At 57.8% G+C, this 19,632-nt stretch overlaps 1 protein-coding gene across 1 annotated transcript in view; it reads left to right on the top strand.

Moving 5' to 3' along the window:
- The window catches only part of LOC122364024 (protein patched homolog 1-like), a 47,842-nt gene that overhangs the window by 26,527 nt on the left and 1,683 nt on the right, over nucleotides 1-19,632 (top strand). Inside the window, exons 10-15 of the mRNA XM_043334049.1 lie at nucleotides 882-1,040; nucleotides 2,690-2,785; nucleotides 5,949-6,074; nucleotides 12,503-13,298; nucleotides 13,850-14,583; nucleotides 16,206-16,348. Of these exons, the coding sequence (XP_043189984.1) occupies nucleotides 882-1,040; nucleotides 2,690-2,785; nucleotides 5,949-6,074; nucleotides 12,503-13,298; nucleotides 13,850-14,583; nucleotides 16,206-16,348 (2,054 nt within the window). The remainder of the gene's footprint in view (nucleotides 1-881; nucleotides 1,041-2,689; nucleotides 2,786-5,948; nucleotides 6,075-12,502; nucleotides 13,299-13,849; nucleotides 14,584-16,205; nucleotides 16,349-19,632) is intronic.

Raw genomic sequence — 19,632 nt, 5'->3', positions numbered from 1 at the left:
GTGTCTGACCTCTCGGAATCCGCCCGGTTAAGTGGCTTTCAGTGTTTGTCCGTGCGCCGCCCGCTCGGTTGGACCTAATGGTCTGTTCCCATTTCCCGGGTCCCGTCTGGACTGCATGCCTCGGCCTGCGCTGCGGGCCAGATCCAGCCGTGACCTGGGCGGCGGCCGCTCAGAGTGCGGCGCTTCCGGCGCGGCGGCGCAGCCAGCCGTTATGAGTCGGACGAGTTACGACGTAAACACGGCCGAAACACATGCCCTGCCGGCCAACTGGACGGCGTCTGTTTAAACCGTGCCGCCGATGATGGCGCGGGTGACATTCGGATGAGCTTGCCCAGTGAAGGGTCGCTGCAAGCGTAATTGAGCTGTGATACGCTAGGAATGCTCGGTGCTCGTACCGGTGGCAGGGGATTTGGTTGTTTATTTTATGCTAACCGGATTATCGCCGGCTAGATATGGACGCGATATGTGATCGCGACTGATCGCCGCGCGACACAGCCCCTCCTGTCTGTGTGGTATGACCCGTTCATCACTCAACATGATGGTCATTTAAAGACAACCCCTAGGGGTCCGTCTAGTGGTCTATTCCCCCGGTAACAACTTCTTTGTTTGTCAATACTTGCCATGTAACTCTGATACACCTGAGCACTCCGCACTGTAAAACGCTCTAAAACTGTCTAACGGTCCACACCAACACCACTCTGCCTCAGTGTTGTGACGCCGCTTGTCTTTGACTCTCAATTACTGGCCTACAATCTCCTCTCGCTGGTTTGCTGGAGATCACAGCGCTCTGACACTTCCCTTTCTGCCTTCCTCAGCTGGTGTACGGGTTTTTCTCGTTGGTGCGCTGGTGTTCTGACCCTCCCTTTCTGCCCTCTCCTCAGCTGGTGTACGGGTTCTTTTCGCTGGTGCGCTGGTCGGACCCGGTCCGGTCCCAGGGCGGGCTCGGTGCGGCAGGAGTCCTGCTCGTCACCCTCTCCGTCACCGCCGGACTCGGACTCTGCGGACTCATTGGAATCCCGTTCAACGCCTCGACCACGCAGGTAAGACGTTTATTTAACTATCAATCCGTCTGAAAACCAAGTCCGTGTCTTTGGACCAAATTAGTTCGGACTTAAGTTGAACGTTCAACAGTCTTGGCGCCTGACGCCGTCTCTGGTGGGCGGAAGAAGGGGTAGGCGGGTGGGTGGAGGGGAAGGAGGGGGCTCCCGGTAGCAGGGACGGCGATGTTTACTCGCGAGAGCCGCTCGTAAAGCCTCCGTTGTCTCACGGACGCGTCAGCCGGATGCTGGCGGCGCGCACGGTGATGGCGTGGCAGGGTGTTAGAGGCTCTGAGCTCGATCTATGGAGCTGCTGGACAGCAGCGGACCAGTGACGACGTGAACATGATTAAAGTTGTGACTAAGGTTACTAAAGTTGTGCATAATGTTTGATGTTTATCACGCGCACTGCAGCGGGTCTGAGCCGAACACGAACTGCAGGGGGGGGGGGTTGAAAACAACCCCCCCTGAGATCTCGAAAACGGCGCAACGTAGCGACAAGCGGTAAACGGCGTTGGATAGGTTAAGATGAGATCGACAAGAAATACTAAGATCATTTTTGGGTCAGGTCAAAAACGAGGTCACCAGAGGTCACCGAAGACAAAATGTTACGATTTTCACAACAGGAATTTCGCGGCAGTTTTTCTTGAATAACTTGTCTTGCACACAAGACAGAGGATCGATTCGAACGCCATCGTTCTTAGCTCGTCAAGGCGCATCGAATGATATATAATATGACCTCGAAAGGTCAAGTTGAAAATTTGACCTCAGGTCAAGGTCATGACCTGACCGAAATAGGTCATGTTGCATATCATTCGATCCGCATTGACGAGAAAAACACGATAAACGTCGAACGGAGTCTCTATCTCTACTCAATCTCAAGTTATTGAAGAAAAACCGCTGGTGACCTCGGGTGACCTAAGATGACCTGGAGATCACCTTCCAAAGGTCATAAGTGATATGTTTCGGTGAAATCACCAACAGGGACCTGTAATACTATGATCCTGAGCGTATTGAAGTCATAGGATGGCATTCAGAGTAAGTTGAAATTTCTCCCATTGACTTATAATGGGCCGGTCGCAAAAATGACCTGACCTTAGGTCATCGATATAAAAATTCCGAGATATACAAGTTGTAGCTCGTGATGACTTTACTATTTCCTGTGGGCTTCAAGATCATATCTCAACAACTGTGGGCTTGGTGGGATTGCAAACTTCGAAATTTACGTTTCGAGGTAGGGTCACTTGACCTGACCTGGTGACCTGACCATAGGTCACCTGGGGTCAAAATTTTTACTCAAGGTGTGGAAAAGTTGTGAGAACAGGTATGCAAAATTTGGCGTAGCGCCGCCGTTTTCTCGCAATTTGCGAAAAACCACAGGGGGGGTTGAAAACAACCCCCCCTGCAGTGCGCGTGTTAAATATAAAAAACGATGATACTTAGGCATACCGTACCCCGACATCTAGTATCAATAGAAAAACACAATTCTAACGAATAGTGTTTGTCTAATGAAGAAACAACCTGCGGTTAAAAAAAAGATAGAAAATTCCTATATTGATGAAGGGTTGAAAGCGTGAAAGCGTACTACTTCCAAGTGCTGACGAGTGCTTCCCGATTCTTCCCACTGACGATCGCCTTTCCCTGCGTTTCAGATCATTCCGTTCCTGGCACTCGGGCTGGGCGTGGATGACATGTTCTTGATGGCCCACACGTACTCCGAGTCGGACCTGAGCTGCACGCCCGTCCAGGTAGGTCCCTCGCGGCGCCGCGCGCTCCGCCGGGCGGGCTCCATACAGGCCAGCACTCGCCGTTATTGCGCCCATTTGTTCTGCCGTTGCTGCTCATTGTGTGTCTCGGATAGACTGAGTAGCGATGCTTGCTGGCGCTGTTACTCTGAGTGGATACAAACGATAGCTGTCAGAGTACTGGCGTGTAGAAATCAGAACACCGGGCGCCAGAGATGTGCTCACTACACATTGAGCTCCTTAGCACCAGAATGAGCGAAATCTGTCAACGTCAACAGCTATCTTCAATCGTGCTAGAACGGACGAGTTTCTTGCTTCACTTGCATGACTCATCTGTGTTGGGCAGTGCTGAGTATTCTTGTTGTTCAGCGCTCGCTCACGATGCATCGGAATGTAACGGGCCGGCTCGTCTGCTCGTGTGGTCTCCGATAGCTCGGCGTCACCGCTGGGACTTTTTCCGAGCAATTCCCCACAAATCAGTACCGTATCGGTGTCTGGTCACGTCCGAAGCCTTCACTAGTACGCGGTAATCCTCCTCGTAATGCCGACGATTGCATGCCGCCTAACATACCGGCGATGGGGCTTGCCGATTGTACCGCTGTAGAAATTAGCCCGAATGTCTTTTCGACGATGGGGACGCGGAAGACCGTTGCTGCCCACCGTCACTGCTGTGGCCGACTGTCGTTCTGTTCGGGCGAGCGCGATCGTTTTCTGATCTCGTGGGTGGCCTATCCAGCCTGTACCCGTGCCGGTTCGGTGGCTGGGGTGGGGGGGGGGGGGAGGCTCCGTGGGTGGTCACCTGCTGTGCAGCGGGGAACAACAGTTGGCCGGAGCGACTCTGGAGTTATTACGGCCCTTTACCCCTGCCTGTTTGGTCATCGGTGACGGGTTGGTTACCGCGTCGGGTGACCACTAAGGTCACTCTCTAAGGTCACCATACAAAGCCATCATCAGAGGTCAACATACGAGGTCGTCTAAAGTTACTGAATGACTCTGCGGGTTACATGGTCTCATGTCAGCCGCAGTGGGTTATGGTTTGTAGTACCGGGATTCCCGGACTTCTCTGATGTTCCCTCGCGTCGGCTGACATTACCAGTGACATACTACCAGTGTTCAGAGCCCTGCCGTCGACGCTGACGGTTTTAACTTCAACTGATGACGTCACTGGATGTCTGGGTGGTCTGCGTCTGACACGGGTGACACGGGGACGACGATAAATCTGACCCCGCTCCCCTGCCCGTCCGCGTCTCTGTGTCTGGTGTGAGGTGCCCCTTCGATCCCCCACCGCGCTGCCACAATCACCCCGTCGCATCGCCAGGCTTGGTGCACCCGCAGCACGACTTGTGTGTATGATCGCAGCTGCCTTTGTGTTGTGTACGGACACGGAGCAGGGTGGTGGGGTAGGGAGCATCTCACACGAGGTTGGGTCCGACGGCGGCATCTCGCCCCACGCGTCGAAGACTGGTTGTGACGTAGGTACGGGGCAGCGCCGACTGGTTTCCCCTAATGACGCGCCTCGATGCTTACTGAGTGCGACCGATACTCGTGTGTTTGTGAGTCAATTGATTGCCGAATGTAAATGTTAACTCAATTACTGGACGAACAGTGAGATGTACTTAGTTCGCGCCGCATCGGCCCTGTCCGTCGGATTCAAATGACGCGTTCGAAAAATGGGGCACGCTCTTTGTGCTGTAAGCTCATAAATAGACTGGAAGGGACGGTGCTGGCACGTGTGGCACGCGGGCACGGGTTGGTAACAGCGCGACTCGGACCGGTGGACCGGCACCTGGGATGGACGCGGCGCTCACAGGCAGTGACGGGAACACGGGGACAGCCGCGGCCCTCCATCACCGCCCACCGGCCGCGTCACCCGCCGGGCGGCCGGGGCGCACGCGACAAACAAACGGCCGGCGCCGGCACCGTGTCGGCCGCCCGGTCCGCCACCAATCTTACCGGCTGGCACCGGCCGAGACGCTGAATAGCCGAATCGGTTAACATCTTGATTAGTGCATTCCTCGGCGCACTGGCCGGGCCGCCACGGGGGAGGGTGGGTGTCGGACGGCGCGCAGCCGACAGCGCCGAGATGGCCGCCGGCGCGTCACGCGGCGTGACGTGACGCACCGCGCCGCGGGTGCCGCCGCCGCGCTACCGCCGCCGCTGGCCCGGCGAGATGACTATCGGGCGACTGGCACGTCCAGGGCCGGTAATGACGCCCGGCTGGTGCATATACGGCTCAATTGGACGGCCGGGCGCCGTGGGTGGTCGCGCCGGCGGCGCTGGCGGGGGCCCGCCGGCCCGCTCCGGCGATATATGGCCCGCGCCGGCCGGCCACCACTGTCGTATATCATGGCCGGCCGCGGCGCGCCGCGCAGGGACAGTCGGCCGGGCTTTTTGTGCGGGCGGGGGCGGACGGCCCGGTGGCCGGCGGAATGTGGGACTCGAGGGATCGCGGCGCGGAGAGGCTCAGGTGTTGGAACTAGGGAATATCCGCACTTGCTGGATGACAAAGTTAGCTCATCGCTCTGTAAGAATTCCATAAAGATGTCAAAACTCTCCAGCACCACGGCGCTGCGCCATTTGATCACCGGCCGGCGGCTCACGTCGTTCCGTCACGCTATTGTCCCGTCCCCGACTGTCTGGCGATACACCACGGTAATGGAGAATGCCACCCACCTCCGCGGCACCCAGCCTGTCAGCTATCCACAGCGCCTCGGACATTGTGACGCCGTGTTAATGGCGCTCGGTCTGCGCCATTGACAGCTCTGTACTCTGAGCCCGATTAGTGGCGCCTCGACACCAGCTCGCCATCCGTCTCTGTCCGATCGGACACACTCGTAAAAGGCGTATGATGGCGGCTGTATATGTGGGCCTCGCCTTGCGGTCGTGGCACTAACAGACAATAAACAAAGCGCCGAGGTGGGTGGGATGTTTGACAACGACTGGCGTCCCCGGCTTCTGGCACTGTGCTCTGCCACCCGGCCCCCTCCCTCCTCAGCCCTGGAGGGTGGGAGGGCGGCACGTGTTGATCCAGCACTCATCCCCACCACTGAACTTGCCTCTAGACTGGGTGGTTGTCGGGCGAATTATCGCCGTAAATGTTCCTGTGCTTTACCGTTTTTCTGTGTGAAAGTCTGCCAAACCCACTGACCGCCGTTCCCTGTTCCAGGATCGAGTGGGCGAGGTGCTGCGTCGAGCCGGTGTCAGCGTGCTCCTCACATCGCTCTGCAATGTGATGGCGTTCCTGTCGGCGGCCATACTGCCCATTCCGGCGCTGAGGTCCTTCTCACTCCAGGTGAGTCCGCCGGGCGGGTCATGGGTCATCGGGACGTGATTGTAGAGAATTCCGGTTTTCCCGGTGTTTGTGTACGATGGGTAGTTAGCGAGATGAGAGATTACATGTCAATATGCAGAAGAAGGATTGATGGGAATGAGATCGCCGCTAAGTGCGCTCAGTAGATCATACCGGAGAGTTAATGATCAGGTTGCACCTTGCTTCCAGGAAATGTTTATTTCGGAACATGTGTGTTGCCGACAAACTGCACTAGGTAGTTGGTGTTGCGGCTCATTTCGGCTCTGATCGTAGCTGACGGGCCGGGCCGACTCGTGATCCCGGCCGGCGCCGCTCCACGCCGCCGCCGCCCCATCCCCCTGCCACGCCGCCGGCAGATGGGCCGTCCGCGAGAGACTTTATGGCAGTGATCGGGTGACGGGACGCTCTTCTCTCCCTGCGACCGTGTTCTACAGCTGCAGTTGTATGAAAGGATGCGCTGTTACCGGAGGGACTGACCCGGGGGGAGGGGGTGGGCTGGTGTGGCGTCGCACGTGGAACTGTGTCCCCGGCGGACCGGAGCCGTTATGCCGACATGTGCCGACCGCGTGGTAGGGTTACCAGGACGCTGTGTAGTGTGTAGCTTCTTTGTTATTTCATCACTTCCGTCGCCATCTGTGTCCTCCCGACCCAGTACATAAACGGGGCAGGAGCAACCCTCGCTCTCACTTCTTTACTTTTCGGCGCCGAGAGAGCACTGCCTCGCTCTCTCTGGCCAACTCTTCTTGTCAGTGATACTGTGTTGTCATCGCCTATTCGCCATCTGCAATACTCACCAGTTCGGAAGAATCTTGTGTTTGTGAATGGTGAAGAGTGGAGTGCAGCGGCGGATAAGAGCACGGGAGAGTGGCACACAGTCAGTTCGCACAGTCTTCTATTTCACGGTGACCGGGTCTACTTATCATTCCTATCTGATTCCTTATTTTCCTAATACCTCTTGCTCTCTGTAAAGAGGGTTCCTTCGTCTCTCTGTAAAGAGGGCTCTATATGTAGGTCTTAACATGCTCTCTGTAAAGAGGGTTCCTTTGTCTCTCTGAAAAGAGGGCTCTGCATACCCTTTTAGGTCTTAACATGCTCTCTGTAAAGAGGGTTCCTTTGTCTCTCTGAAAAGAGGGCTCTGCATACCCTTTTAGGTCTTAACATGCTCTCTGTAAAGAGGGTTCCTTTGTCGCTCTGATAAGAGTGCTCTTAAACCTTGATCCAAAATTATATCCATTCATATAGCATCCACTTCTTATATTATAAATTCCCAATTTCGCCTCATTACCATATCAACCTATATCCTGTCAGGCCCCGGTCGCCACACCAAAATGATGCGAGACGTCAACACACACACAGTTATACAGTCCACTGAGTCAAGTTGAAGAACGTCTGCAACATTTTCTGGTCCTCCGGGCCGGATGATCCCGGCCAGAGGTGAGAAGTCAGAGGAAGAGGTCCAGAGGCACAGCCCGCAGTAGCAACCCTCGCCAGTGTTCGTCAAGTGGTATCAACTCGCCCCCTGCAGGATCTAAGTGAAGGCTAATGGAAGATTCAAAGGAGGGAGACGACAGAGAGATGATGCTACGGAGCGGCGACAGCGCTGGAGCAGAGAATGGACGTGCTGCTGGAGAGTTGGGAGCCCTGACGCCTCAAGACTCAACAGAGGAAAGCAACGGGAAGGCGATGCCGCAGAACAGGGTCGATGACGGAGTGAAGGAAGGAACAGCCACCAGTGAGCTGAAGGTCCTGAAGCTGCAGCGTGGCCGCAAGGCCGCCCAGTTCACCCGTGCCTGTAACGCGGCTGAGACACAAATCACTTGCCGTGCGAACGAAGAGGAATTAAGGAAGCGGCTTGAGGCCCTGAACACGGCGCTGGACGGCGTCCTGAAGATAAATGATGATTATATGGAGAAGATGCAGGAAGTTGAAGAGATAGAGGAGGCGGAAGAGTATGCCACCCGGATGACTGCCAGGCACGCCTCAACAGTCAAGGCTATCGAAGATGCCATCAAGTTGAAGTCCTCAGGCTGCTCAGCGTCCGAGACAGAGGGGAAGCCGATGTCGCTCGCTCCACGGCGAGACGGAAGTAAGGTCAGTGGGTCCCGGGCTTCAAAATGCTCAAAGGCCTCAACAGTGGCAAGGGAGGCTGAAATAACTGCAGAGATGAAGGCCCTCGAGCTGAAGCATCTAAGGGCAAGAAAGGAACGAGAAAGGCAGAAGAGAGAGCAAGAGGACATGCTGGAGGAGAAGGCTATGGAGGAAGAGGTTGAACGAGCGCTTGTGAAGGCACGTCTCTGCAAGGCAGCTGAGAGCGACCTTGAGTGGGAGAGACGGCACGATTTCGATGGCGAGAACGTCGCTCTGGTCCCTAGGGAGTGCAATGTGGCGGAGGGTCCAGTAACGGTCGACCTGCCTCAGCGTAGACCACCGCCACAAGAACAGCGCCGAACACTGCAACCTGAGCAGCAGACAGCCGCAAACAACGCCGAGCTGCCGAGCAGCAAGAACGAACAGCATCCCGCTAACTGGGTGACAGATGTTCGCTCTGAGCAACAGCCTTTGTTTCATCAACAATCGGCGTTTGTGAAGAGCATCCCACGTCTTACCCTGCCGACGTTCCGAGGAAGCGCTCAAGAGTGGCCACGCTGGATTGGGCTGTTTAAAGCTTTGGTGCATAATCAGCCGTCGTTGTCCGACTCCGAGCGTATGGCACACCTTCAAAACGCGGTGGAGGGACCAGCTGCCCAAGCCATCAACGGCATGCTCTTCAACGGGGAACTCTACCAAGAGGCTCTCAAGACCTTGCAGGAACGCTTCGGCAGAGAGGAAGACATCATACAGGCCCATCTGCGAAAGATCTTCACCTCCACCCCGCCATCTCTCATGGACCTCCCAGCCATGGAGCAATTCTACTCAGTCGTCCACAACACGGTGACAGTTCTTCGCAATCTGGGCTACTCAAGCGACCTAGCGAGCAGCGAAAACCTGAGAAGAGTGGTGGAGAAGCTACCAGTCGAGCTTGGTCGAGAATGGGGCCGAGAAGTGCATAGGCTCCGACCAGTGCGACCCACCCTGGAGGCGTTCAGCTCATGGTTGAAGACAGAAGTCGATGTCCTTAGCCACTCTGCCAGCCGGTCTGTGACGAACGACAGAAAAGGATCAGCCAAGTCCAGAGACGGAGGGACGGCAAGAAAGTCGGCATTCGCGACAGGCGCCACTCCTTCGGCAGACCCAGAATCACGAAGGGCATGTGTGATGTGCGAGGGCATGCACAAGCTCCCAAACTGCCCGACGTTCAAGGCCAAAACTACTGAAGCCAAACTGGATATCGTGAGCGCCGAAGGGCTGTGCTTTTCGTGTCTTGGCAAAGGACACTGGAGCCGGAAGTGCAGGATGGCCAGGAGGTGCGGTATCGAGGGCTGCAAGTTCAAGCATCACCCGCTGCTTCATGACAACAAAGGACAAGCGGTAGCCGACAAGCCTCACAAGGAAGAAGGCAGTAGCAGCGCACCGTTCGTAGCGGCGTCACTGAACGAAGAGACAGACACCTTGCTTCAGGTAGTTCGGGTCCAAGTCCATGGCATCAGAGGCTCGAAAGAGGTTCTTGCGCTGCTCGATACCGGGGCGCAAACATCCCTCTGCAGTGAAGACGTCCTACGCGACCTGGGGATCGCTGGGCACCGTCGCCAACTTCGAATTCAAAACGTGGAAGGAAGTGGCGCTCAGAAGTCCTCGCAGCGCGTCTCATTGACCATAAGCGCATTGGACCCTGATGGAAAGAAGAATGACATCAAAATCCCTGAAGTGTGGTCCGTTCCAGCTCTCAACGTGACAGCCCCTGTGGTAAAAGGAAGCCAGCTCGAGGGATGTGAACACCTTCACGGACTTGAGTTTCCACAGTACGACGGTAGGCAAGTGGAACTGCTTATCGGAGCGAACGTCTTAGAAGCGGTCCTGCAAAGAGAGACGCGTGTCGGACGCCCGAATCAACCAGTAGCAGTGAAGACCGACCTCGGATGGGCACTGACAGGATCGGTCTCGGCCACCGTTCCCAGTAGCTTGCGCCAGGTCATGTCCACGAAGCTGCTGCTGACGGAACAGGAGGACGAGCGGTCTGCTGCTGTCAGTCAAGGGCAGTCTACCGAGCCTTTCGGGACTGTGCGCTGCCAGACTGAACCCAGGTCAAAGGAGGGAGAAAGAGTGGTCAAACCGTTGGAAGAGAGCACAATCAGAAGTCAAGGACGATATAAAACCGGTTTGCTGGGGGCTCGATCGTCACCAGGCATCGCCAACTATGTCCTCAAAGAAACGCCCCAAGAGCACTGGAATGAAAGATGGACAGCGCCTCCGAGAGAACCCGAGCAGATCCAGCAAAGCTTCTGCAGGGATGACTTCTTACTGTATGACGCGGATGTGGATACCGCCAAGCATCTGAAGCAAGGAGCCATCCGAGCCCTCTCTGATGGGGGGCTCAAACTGACTAAATGGAGGAGCAGCCGGCACAAAGTTCTGGAAGGCGGCACTTCGACCAGCGATGTGGCCTCCGCCTGCGTGCGCCGACGGCTGCAGCGGAGAAAACCTCAGGAGTCGTCTGGAAAGAGAACCTTCAGCGGCACCAGGCGGCACGTCCCAGAAAAGATGAACCCGGCCGATGGCTGCTCGAGGGGACTGGCTGCATCTGAAATCATGTCCGAGAGCCGGTGGCTGAGCGGCCCAGCGTTCCTGAGCGGCGACGAAGAGAACTGGCCGGCGCAAGCGCCACCGCCACCGCTGACGGACCACATGGAGGAGGTGAAGTCAAACATCCTGGCCAGCGTAGTGAAGGGCGGCGACCAGCCGCAACGTCTTCAAGGAGCGGACTACTGCCGCTGTCGCCGTAGAGCAGTAACGGCGGTGTGATGAGATGCAGTTAGTGGATGTGCCGGAACGTTTGTCGTCTCCTTGGTGTGTGTGTTTAGAATGCATATCTAAACACAGGGGGGAGTGATGTTGCCGACAAACTGCACTAGGTAGTTGGTGTTGCGGCTCATTTCGGCTCTGATCGTAGCTGACGGGCCGGGCCGACTCGTGATCCCGGCCGGCGCCGCTCCACGCCGCCGCCGCCCCATCCCCCTGCCACGCCGCCGGCAGATGGGCCGTCCGCGAGAGACTTTATGGCAGTGATCGGGTGACGGGACGCTCTTCTCTCCCTGCGACCGTGTTCTACAGCTGCAGTTGTATGAAAGGATGCGCTGTTACCGGAGGGACTGACCCGGGGGGAGGGGGTGGGCTGGTGTGGCGTCGCACGTGGAACTGTGTCCCCGGCGGACCGGAGCCGTTATGCCGACATGTGCCGACCGCGTGGTAGGGTTACCAGGACGCTGTGTAGTGTGTAGCTTCTTTGTTATTTCATCACTTCCGTCGCCATCTGTGTCCTCCCGACCCAGTACATAAACGGGGCAGGAGCAACCCTCGCTCTCACTTCTTTACTTTTCGGCGCCGAGAGAGCACTGCCTCGCTCTCTCTGGCCAACTCTTCTTGTCAGTGATACTGTGTTGTCATCGCCTATTCGCCATCTGCAATACTCACCAGTTCGGAAGAATCTTGTGTTTGTGAATGGTGAAGAGTGGAGTGCAGCGGCGGATAAGAGCACGGGAGAGTGGCACACAGTCAGTTCGCACAGTCTTCTATTTCACGGTGACCGGGTCTACTTATCATTCCTATCTGATTCCTTATTTTCCTAATACCTCTTGCTCTCTGTAAAGAGGGTTCCTTCGTCTCTCTGTAAAGAGGGCTCTATATGTAGGTCTTAACATGCTCTCTGTAAAGAGGGTTCCTTTGTCTCTCTGAAAAGAGGGCTCTGCATACCCTTTTAGGTCTTAACATGCTCTCTGTAAAGAGGGTTCCTTTGTCTCTCTGAAAAGAGGGCTCTGCATACCCTTTTAGGTCTTAACATGCTCTCTGTAAAGAGGGTTCCTTTGTCGCTCTGATAAGAGTGCTCTTAAACCTTGATCCAAAATTATATCCATTCATATAGCATCCACTTCTTATATTATAAATTCCCAATTTCGCCTCATTACCATATCAACCTATATCCTGTCAGGCCCCGGTCGCCACACCAAAATGATGCGAGACGTCAACACACACACAGTTATACAGTCCACTGAGTCAAGTTGAAGAACGTCTGCAACAATGTGCTTACAGGTGTATAAATAGGTGCGCTCTGAGTGTTTATGTCTGGCCTGTTGGTCTAAATGATAAACAGGTCGCGAGTCTGTAGATAAATCAGCCATAACTCATGTTTGCGCCATGTCTTCTCAACACGGCGTGGCCACAAATTATGCCACAAATCACTCGGTGTGACGGCCGGGAGCCGACGGGCGCCGGGTCGTGTCGCCCCAGCTGACGCCTCGCTCCCCTCCCACCGGCAGGCGTGCATCCTGGTGGTCTTCAACGTGCTCTCCATCCTGCTCATCTTCCCGGCCATGATGAGCGTGGACCTGCGGCGGCGGCGCGCCCGGATGTTTGACATCGTCTGCTGCTGGGCGGAGCCCGGACCAGAGGAGGGACACGCAGAGCCACTGGAGTCGTTCTCCACGCAGACGCAGCAGCCGACGAAGCGGGCGACTGTGGCGAAGGCGAGCCGCACCGGGGAGGTCACGACGTTCGTCAGTCACGGCCCCGAGCTGGACGTCGGAGCGGGCGGTGACTCGGCCCCGCAGCCGCATCTGACTCGCTCCGTGGAGTCACTCGACTCGGTGGCGTCGACTCGGACTCTGGTGCGCGCGGACGAACGGCGGCCGACGACGGGCGCGGTGTTTTGTCCGGAGGGCCGCCGCCACTGCCGCCGGCTGGGCCTACAGTGGCTCGTGGAGCGACACTACCTCGACTGGCTGCCGCGGCGGCCGTTCAAGCTGGCCGTGTTGCTGGCCTCGCTGGCGGCAGCTGCTGCCGGTGTCTGGGGCGCCTGCCAGGTGCAGGACGGCCTCGACCTCACCGACATGGTACCCCGTCACTCGGACGAGTACACCTTCCTGGACGCGCAGCGGCGCTACTTTGGCTTCTTCAACATGTTCGCCGTCACGCAGGGCAACTTCGAGTACCCGACCAACCAGCAGCTGCTGCACGAGTACCACCAGGCGTTCACGCGAGTGCCGCGAGTCATCAAGAACGACGACGGAGGCTTGCCCGACTTCTGGTTGGGAATGTTCCGGGACTGGCTGCTAGGTGAGACACCACATCTCGACAGCGCAGTATTTAGACGCCAGAACCGTAAACAATAGCTTGTCTAGATGCTCTTTACTAGCCAAACCTACGAGTCTGTGGCAGGATTAGTCGAAATCTGCTGTCGGATCTTCGGTTGGATATCTGCCGATCGCGGTTGGATAGCGGTCACGGCTGTAATCGATCTTCGAACGCTCCCTGGGTGGTCGTCCGTAATGGCTTCGTTAGTTTTTCTCGGCATGTCGCAACCACTGGAACGCTGCGTTAATCAGCGGCGAGTTTCGGACGCCAGATAGAAACCTTTCAATACATCACACTGCCAAGGGGCGGGCTCGAGAGCTGACAGCGACACGTGCAGTGGATAGGGCTGACATTCTTGGTAAGCCGATGAAAGTCACTTAACTGTGGATGCAATTTGAGTATAGTATCTTGTACTTTCTCCATGTATCACTTTGTCAAAGGTGTGCGATACAGCTTGTCTATAGGATCCGTGCGGAACGACTGCTTGCTTTTGTTTGAACTCTTACTAACTCGTCACTGTTTGTCTTCGGCAGATCTGCAGAAGGCTTTCGACCACGACTGGGCCCTCGGTCTGATCGACCAAGAGCAGTGGTCTCGAAACGCCTCCGAAGAGGGCATCCTGGCTTACAAACTGCTCGTCCAGACGGGCCGCGTCGAGTACCCAATCGACAAGTCGCAGCTGCCGCACGTCCGGCTGGTGGAGGACGGCATCATCAACCCCAAGGCGTTCTACAACTACCTGACGGCGTGGGCGTCCAACGACGCGCTGGCCTACACGTCCAGCCAAGCCCAGCTGCGACCAGAGCCCAAACAGTGGCTGCATGTCGCCAGCGACGTGGAGCTGAAGATCCCCAAGTCTCAGCCGCTGGTGTACGCCCAGCTGCCGTTCTACCTCAACGGGATGGCCACCACGGAGTCGATCGTGGAGACGATCGAGCAGGTGCGCTCCATCTGCCGCCGGTTCGAGGAGCGCGGCCTGCCCAACTTCCCGGCCGGCGTTCCGTTCACCTTCTGGGAGCAGTATGTGGGCCTGCGCTTCTTCTTGGGCCTGGCGCTGCTCTGTGTGTTCGTGGCCGTGTTCCTGGTGATATCGGTGGTGCTGATGAACGCCTGGGCCGCCGGACTGGTGGTACTGGTGATCGGACTGACGGTGCTCCAGCTGTTCGGCGTCATGGGCCTGCTCGGACTGAGGCTGAGCGCCGTGCCTGCAGTGATACTCATCATGTCAGTGGGCATCGGCGTCGAGTTCACCGTCCACATCCTGCTGGTGAGTACGGAGACGGGAAGGGCCTCACGGGGATCGGTGGGGCTAGAGCGGGCCGGCGCCGAGTCTGAGCTTATCCCCGAACTTAGCTGCTCTGCCGGCCGATTGCGATCAGCGGCGTTGCGTCAGCGCCCGGCTTAGGATTCAGTGCAGGGGCCAGTAAGTCAAGCTTTAGATTGAAGGCCAGCCGTGGTAGGTGGCGGCTGGCCGAGTGATAACTTTAATACCCGTCCTAACCAGGCGGGGACGTTATAATGCCTTTCCTAACCGGGCGAGCCGCCTCGCGGGTGGTCCACGTTGCACCGACGGAGCTCAGTGACTGGGGACCACCGGCCGCCGGCCGCCGCGGCGCACGTGCAGGCACCTGGTCGCGTGGGTGGCCCGCCACCGTCGCCGCTGCCACTGCTACCTCTGCTCCCTACACCGCGCGGTACCAATGACACTACCATCTCCAACGCCACCACCACCGCCGCTACCGCCCGCGTCGAGCGGCAGAAACGAGTTCCTTGCAGCTCGACGGCCGTAAATAAAATTTGGCCGTATTTTTCACCGGGCTGTGCCGGCACCGGCCAAGTTTTATGATCTCGACCTCACGTGGTGGCGGCTACTACGCTGTACGGTCGGTCGGCGGCACTGCCGGCCGGCCGCGGCGGTGGTCCAGACTCTCGCGGCGCGCCAGGGGCCGACCGGACTCCGCTGGAAGCAACTGGAGCGTGTAGTAACCGCACCGGCTCCGCGTCGCGGGGAGAGGCGGGCGGCGGCGGAGGCTGGGGCTCACTCCGCGCCTCCTCTTGTGTGGGATCCGCCGGTTGTGGGTATTCTGCGGTTGCATAGCTGAGGGTGACGTGTATTGTATATGGCACTTGCTCAGTGCGAAGCTTGGAATCTTTTGCATCACTGGTGGCATTACAGACATTGCTATCATGCATGTATCAGTGGTCATGAGGCTGTGTTTTTGCTGTCGGCCGACCGGCGCTGACGCATTTCCCATGTCGGCGGCGGTCGGACACGCCGCGCGGTGCATCATTACCGCACGCTCGTGGACTGTGCACTGAGCGGCCAGATCGTGCACGGTCGGTGTCCGACACGCCGCGTGCAGCCGGCGGCCGGCTGTTTACCCGGCTGCACTGCCGATAGTGACGTCACACAACTACTGTGTGGTCCCGAACGCCAACCGGCGCGCTAAGCCCCGGCCCGACCGGTATCGTAAAAACCGACAGATTAAATTGTAACCTCGCTTTCGGTAGTTGAACTTGACAAAACAGGGCTAATCCAGCCGGCCGGCAGTCATTAATACGCTGCGTTGCACGGTGGTGCGCAGCGGGAGGTGGAGAAATTAGGGTGAACACGGGAAATCGAACCGCTTCTCTGAGCTGCTCACCGGATAACCCCAAATCCCACAGAAATAAGCGAGATCAGTTTTTGGCATACGTAACAGGAAACTCCAGTGTTTAATTCAAACGAGACTTTCGTGACGTTATAAGAACATGTCCACTTTTGATGTAGCATCAATCCAGCATAAATGCTTGAAATAGCGACCTTTTCTATCAGCTGCTACTGTCGCCTATGTGCGTTTATCTGTTTATGCAGGGGTGTCTGACCGACGTCCGCGCTCCGTGTTGCAGGGGTATCTGACCAGCCTGGGCAGCCGAACAATGCGCGTGCAGCGTAGTCTGGAGCACATGTTCCGGCCTGTGTTCCATGGCGCCTTCTCGACGTTTCTCGGCGTGCTCATGCTCGCCTTCTCCGAGTTCGACTTCATTATAAGGTGAGTTCCGGGTCTGATTTGAGGCGTGACACTGAGCGCTAACGCCTCAATTTGTGCGTCATTCGAGCGTGTACCGTTAATTTGTGATATCGATAAAAATTGAAGTTTTATCGACCCGATTAGGCGAAATTACGTGCGCGTGATGTTCAGAGTATGGCTTTTGCGTGTGAACGCGTGCGTTTTTGTGAGGTGCACATATGGTGTGCTCCTATCACGTTGGATCGCTAATCAGTGACGATCGACCTATTTCGGGCGTTCCATTTTCGGTTGGCATTGTAGGCGTTCCCAGTGGCATTCCTCTTTCCTCGCCGTCTTCTGGGGTAATGCCTCTCGACTTTCCCGCCTCAGGGGGTGCCTGGTGAAGGTTCTAAGACACACACGGGCTAACGAGGTCGGGGGCGTGGGCGCCGAACTGCCCCAGCGCTCTCCCCAGTACGGTGTGCGCGCGCGGGGGTCGACACGTCGTTTTTACCTCACCAGCGGCGCTCACAACAAATGATCATTATCCCGTTCCGCACCGGACACCCTTAGGACCCGTAAATCCCGATCGGGGTCCGTTTTTTACCGGTGCCCGCCTGCCGTCGATACAATTACCGACGCCGTTAATCATTGAAAGGAGGACGGCGAGCGGCGCGGGGCCTCGCTCACCCGATTCCACGGCTCTGGGCCAGTTTTTACCTGAGCGCGGCGCCCCGGCAGAGACTGAGAGCCATACAGAGCGGCGACCGGCATTCCGCGGCATTCATGGTGCGCCCAGGTGCGGCGCGCGACAAAGGCACCGCGCCGGTGACAAAGAGCCAAGTGTCGCCGCTGCTGGGTTCGACTCGGCGCCGACCCCTCGCCGTCAGAGGGGTGGCTGACCCGCAGTCCCGTGGTTTGTACCGGCCTGCGGGCTCTGAACTCTGCGGTTCACGCACAACCCATACCGTTTGTGGTGAGAGGATTGCAAGTTAGCGCCGATTTTGGGTGAAACTCCGACACGATGACGTTTGATTGAGGCGTATTTGGACAGACTGGTTGGATATGCAGGTCGGAAATCATCTTGCAGACAGCTGCAGCGGCCTTTGAACGAGTGAGTCAGCGCTGTCGCGTCCTACGGCAGGCAGACACTCCTCGGAAATAGAGACAGGGTGTGCAGTTCTGGCCAGGGCGAGTCGAGCTCAGGCTTCACCCGTCTCAACCCGGCACCCAACCACACCAATCTCGCTGACCTGTCCCACCACGCACAATCTTTCCCCCCGTCTCTGCGCTCCACCCCGCGTCTCTCCACCATCTCTCACCGTCTGCGCACCCCTCCCACGACCCACCGAGGCGGCGAGTTACGAGCCCGCGAACAAGGACGTCCCACGGCCCGGGCCCCACCGTCGGAAAGTGAGATTTAGCCCTGACAGCGAACAAATTGCCAAGCGCCGGGCGGCTGGCCGCGCCGGCCGGCCGCTCGCAGTCGTTCGTCTCGGCCGAGCCCGGCTCTCCGCGCCGCCCCTCCCGTCGAGCCGAGCCCCGCCGCGCGCGGCCTGATTTCCATTTGTTTGCCGGCGAGTGTGTGCCGCCTGCGCCGCCGCCCCGCCGCGGCCGGGCCGCTGATTAACATAGAGAGCCGTCGGCCGGCGGGGAAGGACGGTATGTCTTCATTGGTGGGTCTGGGCTGGGGACGGTATGTCTTCATGGATGGGGCTGGGCCGCGGACGCCGGACGGTATGTCTTCACTGGTGGGGCTGGGCCTTCACTCTTTGCTAGGTACTGGAAAGGACGGCATGTCTTTATTGTGAAGGCTGGGCAAGGGACGGTACCTATGTATGTCTTCATTGGCAGGGCTGGGCCAAAGACTGTATGTCTCCACTAGGGACTGGGAGGGGCGATGTCTTCACAAGGGCGCGGGGAGGGAGGTGACGTACTGACGTCTTCACTAGGGACTGAAGCAACGTTATGTCTTCACTAGGGACTGGAGGGACGTTATATCTTCACAAGGGACTGGAGGGACGTTATATCTTCACAAGGGACTATGAGAGAGATTAGACCTTCCTGGAATGGCTAAAAGGGATGTTATACCTTCATTACGGACGGATGGCTGAGACGTTTGGCTCCCACTGAGACAGTGGGGAGGAGCGCTGTCTTTGGACGGAACGCGGGATCTCCATCGAGACAGGCGGCCGTTTCAGTCGTTCCAGCTGAGACAGCGGTGGGTGGGGCGGAACTGATAGCGGAACAGCTCAGATCACAGAGCGGGGCCGTGCTGGGCTGCTCCGTTTTTGCCTGCAATCCTGGCTGGCGTCTGACGGATTCATTGCTGGCGGGACGCTTGGAGAGCGAGAGACAGCGGAGGTAGCGCCATCTGGGCGGAGGCTGGAGCAAAGGAGAGCGGTGATGTCTCTTTCTATCCTCTGCTCGGAACGGCCAGTTCGAGAATAGACGACGGTCGTTTGACCGTTCTCTGCCATGACAAGAATGACAAGGTAGAGTCAGTTTGTGTATGGGGGAGTGGGAACACTGCTTACGGAAAGAAGAATGAGTGTCGGTGCTGTGGGTCGGTATGAGACCCTCTCCTGAGAGCTATGGAGTCAAATGAAGCCATTAGTGGTGGTGTGCCGTGACTGGAGCTCATCTGTCGGCCCTGTTGAGGCTGGCGGTGGGCCCGTTGCGCCTGCAGAGCGGAGGCCCGAGAGGTGTGTGGGCGGCGGCCGCCGGCCCGCTCGGCCATTGTCTGACGGTGGCCGCTGCAGCCCGCCGCGGCTGCCGGCCAGGTCACGTAGCGAAATTACACAACCGGAGCGGCGGCCGGCCGGCCGGCTGCCGAGCGCGTGCCCGCCGGCGCCGCCGCCGGCAGCCCGCCCCGCTGTGATTAGGGCGGCCGAGAATGCGTCCCGCCGCCGGCCGAGGCCGAGACGTTTGACGGCAGATCTGGTGCCCGGATCAGCCGGCTAGGAGCGGCTCACAGTGCGGTGGGTCAGGTCCGGAAAGTACGCCGAGTCGTGGGACGTGGACTATCCAGCCGCTATTTGAATGGGTTCAGCCACCACGCAACAGCCTCCGTTGCCGCATTCTCGCAGGTATCACCTTCTGAGGGTGGCCTGCCGCCCGCCGTGCGTGCTGTACCGGGCCGTACTAGGCCGTGCTGAGTACGCCCCATCCCGGCTGAGCCGTGCCACTCCGTGCCCGGCCGTGGGACCGACGCCCGGGCGCGTCCGTGTGCGTCCGCTGGCCGCCGCCGCTGCCGCCACCCACCTGCTCACCGTATGCTAATCGGGCGGTTTTTCTGCAAGAAAACACGGACCACCCAGCGCGCT

Source organism: Amphibalanus amphitrite, unplaced genomic scaffold (genome assembly GCF_019059575.1).
Source record: "Amphibalanus amphitrite isolate SeventyFive unplaced genomic scaffold, NRLGWU_Aamphi_draft 000003F_arrow, whole genome shotgun sequence".
Classification (NCBI taxonomy): Eukaryota; Metazoa; Arthropoda; class Thecostraca; order Balanomorpha; family Balanidae; genus Amphibalanus; species Amphibalanus amphitrite.
The sequence above is the reverse complement of the archived record's forward strand: the minus strand, read 5'-3'. Positions and strand labels throughout refer to the sequence as shown.